At 36.9% G+C, this 8776-nt stretch overlaps 1 protein-coding gene across 1 annotated transcript in view; it reads right to left on the bottom strand.

Moving 5' to 3' along the window:
• Positions 1-3036: 3036 nt before the first annotated feature.
• The window catches only part of FRK (fyn related Src family tyrosine kinase), a 47269-nt gene continuing 41529 nt past the window's right edge, over positions 3037-8776 (bottom strand). Inside the window, exons 6-8 of the mRNA XM_419779.8 lie at positions 8467-8648; positions 6321-6486; positions 3037-4527 (exon numbers count right to left, since the gene is read on the bottom strand). Of these exons, the coding sequence (XP_419779.3) occupies positions 4319-4527; positions 6321-6486; positions 8467-8648 (557 nt within the window). The 3' untranslated portion in view covers positions 3037-4318. The remainder of the gene's footprint in view (positions 4528-6320; positions 6487-8466; positions 8649-8776) is intronic.

Here is an 8776-nt window from a genome sequence, read left to right as displayed (position 1 = left end):
TATTTGTTTGTTTGTTTGTTTGTCATTACTGAAAGGCCTGAAACTGAAAAATAGATTACATGTATCTGCTAATAGGATAGAATGGATAGAATGAAAATCTTCACAGTTCAGCATTTCATTCAAGAATATACAGAGTTCTTAGCAAAATTTGTGGCAACTGAGACCTAGGTCAGTCACATGCTGAAGAACACATCATCCCAGATGCTAACAGACAGAACAGGAGCCAACACAGCTCTCTGAGAGATTTACCAAAATTCTGTATCTCTAAGAGAAAAGTTAGGCAGCATTTTTACCTGCTCCAAGATCCATACACTCCAAATAGATGAAAAGTGAGTTGCAGTGCCATGGAAACACTAGGTGGACAGGAGTCTACACCACTTTAAATGAGTAAAATAGTAGCACACAGTATACGGAGGAAATCATTGAAATGAGTTGTGCTCCATTTTGATGCACAGATAGTTTACTGAGCCTGCACCACAGTGAAATGTTGAACTCTGATGGTCCATTTCCTTTCATAATATAAGTTACAAATCCACATAAAGAAAATTGCTGCTTGTAGTCAAAGCATTCAGGGGGCAAGTATGAGATATGAGTGATGGAAGATTTCCTATTGCTCTACTGTGTGTTTTGTATGTCTGTGTATGTTCCAGAAAACAAATAAGGCAAGAAAATGTTCTCCAATTGGAGTCAGAATTAAAAATCAAAAAGTCTTTAATACTTAGAGTTCAAAATGCAATTGCAATGCTCCATAACTTCTTGAAAAAGTGAGCACTTAAATATAAATATATATATATTCTTCCTTTTCTTATCTTTTGTAAGACCACATAAAATGATTTAGTTCTCAAAGAATAACTGAATTACATAAATAAAACATTACATAAAGATGTCTCAGTACAATTTATGTGAAGTGAATTTCTCAAGAACAGGTCTATTGAAGAAAATCCAACTTATCTCTTCCTGATCCTTTTATGCTATCTAAACATAGGAATTTATGTCAGCTCAAAAAAATCTATTACTGTTTCTCATAACTGAATCCATTATTTTCCCTCCATGATCCATCAGGTAAAAACAAGTGCAATAGATGGCTCTGGCAGAACCTTGAAAATAAAAGGCTTCAAAATGGAATAAGTTAAGCCTATCTTACTGTGCACTATAACTGGAAATGATAACCTTGATGTTTAATTTAAATCAAGTCATAGAAAAGACTTCTGACTATAATTGTTATCTGTTGTATAAATAAAATGATTACAAAATGGATTGGACTTGGAAAAGAATAGTTTTGCTTGTAACATTGCCCGTAAGTAAATTGAACTCTATGAAGGTACATCACCCTTGGCCGCCTTCTTCCTCCTGTCTTTCCTGGTAATGGATCCATCTGACTGCAAATACATTGAGAGAAAGAACTGAGGAAAAGAATGTTTAGTTTTCCACATTACTCTTTATTTCCAGAACTTTGCTGATTCCACTGCATTGATGATTTTTCTCTCCTTTGTTCCTCTGTCAGCCCAGGGAAAAAAAAAGGAGGTGAAAAATTAAACCTCAAATTAGTGAGGCACAATATCACTGGTGCAACAAGGGCTGGCTTTAGGGTTAGGCAGAATAAGGAAGCAAATGCAAAAGCACAGACTGAAGCCAGAATGGCAAATCACCGGTTTTCATAGTAGCATGTGATAATAAGTTTTACCTCACCTTATTTGTTGAGGGCAGCAAAGCGGCTCTACCAAGCACTACACTCTTTCAGGGCAACTTAGTGGAGAAAAATGAACATTCTGGCCTCATCACTTATATGTCTTCCTGCCTTTCCCTGATTTCTTCTTCTGCTAAGAAAAGATTTGGCTGGTCTCTGGCAACACCAGTGAGCTATGTATGTATGTAACACCAGTGAGATACACCTACAGTATGTCAAATGGGAGGGGCCAAATATTGCTTCAGTACTGAAAACAAATGAATTTATTTGATGTGATGTCTATAATGAGACTCATCAAAGAGACTCTACCTCCTGCTTTCAGCTAGCACTGCTACAAGATCCTTTTTACCTCTACCTGAGGACAAAAGCCAGCACAGATCATCCTGACAGGTTGGTAAAATTTGAAATTCTAAAAACTTTACTGTTTCCCTATGATGGCTGCAGTTAGTTTGTTTGTTTTCTGACAAATCACCTTTGGAAAAAAAAAAAAAAAAAAGAAAGATGAAAAGATAAACTCCTCTGAAATGCACTTTTCTGGCCTTTTTAAGGTTTATATTTCTTTTATCAGCTTTTTTGTTTTAATTGGAAAGACTTTAGTTTTATTTGCAATGTTCTTAGTGTTCCCAGTCAGAAAATAGAGCTTGTACATCAAGATTGCAAGTTTGATGGTCTTTCTGAATAACTGCGTTCCTACTCTTACTAAGTAAAACTTCCCTGGGGGATTTGCTAACCTCATATTATAATGGGTAAACATAGCTCCTGGCTAGAAGAGAGAAACAAGGATTGATAGAGATTTGATATCATAAATAATATCTTGCTTGGGCCAGGTGCCAGTGGTTAACATAAGTCTAGAAACAAACAGGGATGTTATTACTGCACAAGACTTCCCATGTGTCTCTCTCAGATGATGCCATGCCAACTGTTATCAGGATGGATTTGGCAAAACCATTTCACTTCTTTCAGAGTAGTGATGACTTTCCAAAATCATATGAATTTTGGGACAGCTAATTAATTACTATTGAAACTTTACAAATGTAATTAGTATGTAGAGAGATACTAAGAGAAACACTCTGAACAAAAATGGAAGTGAACAGACAACACTAGAGATTCTACAAGTGTAGGAACAACAGAGGAAAACATAAATAAGGAAAGGTGTTCTGGATAGAAAGTACATAAGAGATGTGTGTGGAAAGAAAAAAAATAAAAAATAAAAGAAGTTCTGTCTTCTGAAAGTAGAGGAAAGGAAAAGGAAATTAAAAATTAGCAGCAAGGAACTGAGATGAATGAATCTGAAGTATAAAATGAAGAAAAGAGATGATAAAGAATAGAGTTAAAAAAAGACATACCACTTTAAAGTAATGAATCTTTTATTTATACTCTTTCTTCATATTAGAGGAAAAATGGTAACACATTTGTACTAAGCTCAAAGTATGTTAACACTGTGCAGCTCTTAATTCCTGGATTATGTTGTTAAATAATTAACTGATGAATCATAAGTAAATAACTGAAACTTGGTTCTCTAAACCTCACAATTGAGAACATAAAAATGTCATAGTGATATTAAATTTTAGCAAAACTGATACTGAAGTTAATTAGAAAATCTGAAAGAAAAAGAAAATTCTGAAATCCATTGCTGTAAAGACTGCTTGCAGAAACATCTGGGTCCTATTTCACCATGGAACAGAACAAAATAGATCATCAAATATTTAAATCTCCTATATTAAACTTATATCTGGAGAAGATGGAAGCATGGATTGTGAGTTCTTCTGCAAAATAACTAGATTTGCCATGGGTGTCATCCTGTTGGAGAGGAATGCTGACATAGGTGAAGGGTCACCTTAAAATGCTAAGGCAGTCATGATTTAAACTTCAAATATTTTTTTCTCCAAAATTCCCAGTCTTTAGAACTAAAAAACAAGTCCTTACACTTCCTTACAAGATGATAGTAATTCAAATACTAACATTTAAAACAAACCACTTCAGGAATCTACTAACAATTGTGTTTATTGTTGTAAAAGAAGAACGTTATACAAACTAGTAAAAATCACTGTTCACATTCAAATATGAAAATAATTCCTTTCTCCTCCCGTGAACATCTCTTTTATTTTCAGATACAGCAAAAGCATGAGTACTTCAAGTCTAAGCGAGGCAGCTAATCTAGATTTCAGCATCATCACAGTCATGGAGTTTCTATATTTTTTTAGTATAAGAGAACTTTCAGAGCACAGATCCTGCTGTGCAGAGTAATCAAATTTCTCCACAAGGACAAACTAGTAGGGATCAAAAATCTAATAACCGGTAAATACGTAATTATTCCAATAAGGAAATTATAAATTGCTATGGTTTTATTGAACCAGACTCATTTCATTTATTCATTCTTGTGAGCTGTTATTTAAAAAATAAATACAAGGTTGTTTATATTTTAGAAGCCCCCACCCTTCCTGCTTCCTGATGCTTAGTCTTGCAAAACATTTGCCACCAGTAAAATCATGACGTGTCTTTGTGTGCCAGCACAGGTGTGAAAAATTACCAGTCCTCCTTGTCTTCACATCCAGTTCCCCATCTGGGGTTAAATTGATTTCCCTTCAGTCACATTCATTTACATTTCCTCCTCCGTCCCTGCCTTGGGGTTCACTTGATGGTGGCACGGTTGTCCATATAGGAGTCATTGTCGAAGTAGTCCTCCAGCTGGCAGTACAAGGCCTCAAATGTGGGCCTCTCACTGGGCTCCGTACTCCAGCACTTCAGCATCAGTTCATAGAGTGCCTTGGGGCAGGTCTCAGGCTGAGGGAGTCTGTATCCCTTGTCCAGCATTTGGATCACCTGGTGTCCCGGCATGCCTGCCAATATTTCAAGGCAGAAAGAATTAATCATATTACCTGTGCGTCCCTGTCTCCCACTGAGACAACAGATTGCACTCCCCACCTGCAGGATCTCTAAGGGCAGAGCTGGGAGCAGACAGGTCCTGTGCAACAGTAAAAGGCCAAGGAAACCACTGCAGCTGCCAAAACTGCAGTTTAAAAGTACATCCATCGCATTCCAGGCCCTTCATCTCTTTACTGCTGATACCCGTGTGAGGCATTTCAAATGGATTTGTGCAGTTGAGAGGACTACCAGCTTTTGCCTGAATTATTTTGACACTTATTTAATTTAAGCTGAAGATAAATCCCTCTGTTTTCAGTAGCTCCAAAACCTCCCAAGAAAATCTGTCCTGTTTTTGAATTTTCCTCACATTTAGAAAGTTTTCAATAGCATAAGTCCTAATTTTCCTGTGGTGCAGTTGTCCTGTGGCATCCTGCTCTGTCACCATGGGTCATGGAGAAGAGGCAATTCCCTTTTCTTTGCTATACCCTTTTTGTACCAAGGCTATTGTCCCATTCTCTTTCAATTTTCTACTCTTTAAACTAAATCCTCAGCGATGTAATCTTTACTCCTTTTCCTTAGATCTCTGAATTATATTTCCTCTGTACATTACCCATTGCCACCATGGCTCAACGTAACCTTACCTCTTAACTTTTTACCAAGGACAAACTCTTGAAAATAATATCAAGAAAGCAAAAAACTATTTCTACTGTGAAGTTAAAGGCAAACTATGCCTTTGCAAAGGCATATTTTGTGTGCTTTGCTAAGCATATTTTCAGACAATGCTCAGAATCATGGTGTTATATATCATTTATACTTGAATAATTTGTTTATATATATGCTTACATACACAGTTTATATGAGAATGAGTTGAGGATTTGAGGCTTTGGGTTTGTGGTTGGTTTGTTTTTTGTTTTTTTCAACATGCCTTCGCAGGAGGTAAGGGTGCAAATCAAAAAGCAAAATCAACTTTTCGCTTTAAGGTAAATACCACTGTGCGACTCTGTGAAACGTAGTTTATGGAGAATGTATCAGTTTGTAGGCCTGTCAAGATGCAGCTTAACTTTGTCTTTTTGCTTCAATCTTGCCCTTGTGTTTTCCTCACCAGCACAAAATGTGTCACAGTCAGTCGTTTCACTAATATCTAGTGTCACTGGTGCCGGCGTTCCTTGAGCACTCCTCAGAATGCTAGGTATATTGGCTGCTCCCACACCATTGAATCTACTTTTGTGTTCGGTGAAGTTTTATTCCTAGTTCTTCTGATTCATTTATTTACGAAAACTTCCCACTGCAATAGTCAAATATGAGGGAAGGGAGGAAAATCACCCTGATTCATTTTTTGATGGCTTCTTCCTGAAGTACCTGTGCAGTATTTCGCCTGTGACAGTCTATTCTTTCATGTGGTGTTCACAGAAGAAGATAAGCAAGGGTGCAAGTAGGTGGGGGCAAAAAGCCTTCCCCTTTTCTGCATTACAGCCTTTTTGATGAGGTGCTAGATGAAAATAAGCAATTGGCTTCTGTGTCTGTGAAATGCAGGTTGACTCAATTGAGAGGAAGCTTGAATGGCTGCTAATTACACCCCTTGGAAAGCTCCCAGGAAGCTGGGGAAGCCAGGTCTGCCAATGAATAGGCCTTGTCTGAACAGCCACTTCGTACTTATAGAAAGTTTCTAACCCTTCAACTCACTTGTAGTACAAGCATTTAACTTTTTTATGTCATCCTTAAAGCAAGATAGTAACTAGAAATCATTCTGTAGGTAAAAAATACTTACCAGCATACGGCATCTTCCCATACGTGATTATTTCAAAAAGAAGTATTCCAAATGACCACACATCTGACTTAACACTGAATTTGTTATAGCGGATTGCCTCAGGGGCTGTCCACTTCACTGGGAGTTTTGTTTCAGGCCTAGCTTCATATATGTTTTCATTTTCTACCTGTCACGGTTGAAAAAAAGAAGTCTGATTTAGGAGCAAAGCACTTAAGCACCTGACCAAGCTAAGCTTATACTCAAACTTATCACATGTTTGCCTTTTATGGTATTAAAGCATGCACTTACAGAAATCTTTTGTTGAACTGGGCTTTACATCTTAGAAATGCTATTGTTTGTTGGAGGTCTTTCTAAAGCATTTATCATTTCAAGAAAGAATGCAGCACTAGAGTGGTTTGTGATTAATTATAACCCGCTACTGTGAGTTCTGGATCTGGCATGCAAGATTTCAGAAGTCTGTCAGAAGTGGCAGTGTATGGATCTTGCTGACACTAGAGACCAAATGTCTCTATGTCTGTCATCAGTAAAGAGAGAAGGGAAGAGCAAGAGCTAATGAATTTCGGAACCTTTGTTCTTTGATTTATTTCAGTGTTGAAGGGCCATTATCTTTGATAACAATCACTTTAGCAGGTTTCAGGACCAAAGAACAATCTCTGAGTGATTTAAATTAGCACTAGCTTACAATGGTTGCAATTAATTCATGCAAAATGAAGAGGAAATACAGATACAAAAAAGGAAAACTATTTGCTCAAAAATTTGAGTTAATTTTACTTAGTAGTAGAATCATTTATATAAAGTTTTATAGAATGGACTCCTAGACTTTGTGAACATTTATCCTCTTCTTAATTTTTAAATGCAGTTTAATGTACATCAGCCACATTCAAGTCTCTGTGAAGTTTTTCACATACAAATTTAGGCAAATGTATACACTAATTTTGGGGGTTGGATTTTGATGTTTTAATATAGAGTGTCTTTTTCAGCTCTAATAACCTAAAGCACTGAACAAATGGTTGTTGTGTCTACATACTGATACACTTGGCATTTTGACTTAAGAGGCAGAATATTCCTTAGTCTGCCAAGGTGACTCTATGACAGATTATTTTAGTGAAGTTCAATTCTAACAAGAAATGTCAAGCACTGTAAAATATTACCTATAGTCAGCACTTTCCATTTAAAAATATATATTTTTTCATGTTAAAAAATGTACAATTTGATTCTATGCACAACTAGAAAAAAACATATTAAGCAAAAAGTACATTCAAATTCCCTTGATGTTATTGTCAAGAAATTACTTTACAGTTCAGAATGTAATAAATATGAAATTAAATTTCTGCTGCTTGAATAGGGGAAAAAAAAAAAGCAAATTAGAAGCAGAGGGCTTTTTTATCTGTTTTTGCTTTGCAGTGGAAGAGCATAAATCAATAAAAGCAATCATAAGACTTCAGAAAATATAGGCTACATATTGAAATCCATAAAATATGGCAAATCAGGTCTTCCCAACTCAAATCATTTTCAGAAGGAGAAAATCTCATTTCTAACCCACAGCTCTTTGCTGAGATGATCCTCCTCAGCTTTACCTGGTATTCCACATCCTCAAAGCATAAGGAGAAGAAGAAGAGCATAATGGAAAAGAACTTGAAACTGCATCAGATTTAAATGTCTGAGACGCTTTATGAGTTTCACAGTTAGTTGTGCAGAGGAATAAGATCCATTTATGATTGCTACCTGCACTCCCAAGCATCATGAAGGCAGTGAGGAACTAAAAACGGGGAAAATAGCTGTGAATATATTTTTATATGTCTTCTCTTACAGGTTCAGGACTGTAATTCCTACAGTCTCTCTCCATGTGCCAGACACCAGTGTTATATATAAAGGCTGAGCAATAAAAGTTATTGCCTGCCAAGTTCCTTCCTTGGTGGCTGGGAGACACATACCGGGAGGCCATCTTCAGATTGACAGAATGGCACAGGCTGGCTTCTAACCTTGTATGCAATAATGCAAGTAGAGGATACACATTAGGAATCCTTTTCTCTCTGCACATGCTTTTCGCCTCAACCCAATAATTTAGAAGCTACTGTACATCCCCCAGTTGACCCCTTCTAACTTTCCTCCAGAGGTGGAGTCAATTTACCCTCTCATGACCCACCTTAAAAACTCTCGCAAGTCCAAAATCTGCCACTTTGTAAACACTGTGTTCACCAACAAGAACATTCCTGGCTGCCAAATCTCGATGGATATAGTTCTGAGATTCAAGATAAGCCATGCCAGAAGCCACCTGAGCAGCCATGTCTATTTGATGTGGCAGGGAGATGTGGGAGCCTGCATCATCTGTTTTAAAAGAGATAGACAAAGATAATATTTGTGGTATTCAGATATTAATAACATAACAGTTTTCAGGTTCAAATAGCCAATATGAATCAAGACAACCATGTCGTGCAATAACCACATGACAGATA

This window comes from Gallus gallus, chromosome 3 (genome assembly GCF_016699485.2).
Source record: "Gallus gallus isolate bGalGal1 chromosome 3, bGalGal1.mat.broiler.GRCg7b, whole genome shotgun sequence".
NCBI lineage: Eukaryota > Metazoa > Chordata > Aves > Galliformes > Phasianidae > Gallus > Gallus gallus.
This window is presented reverse-complemented; position numbering and strand designations above follow the sequence as displayed.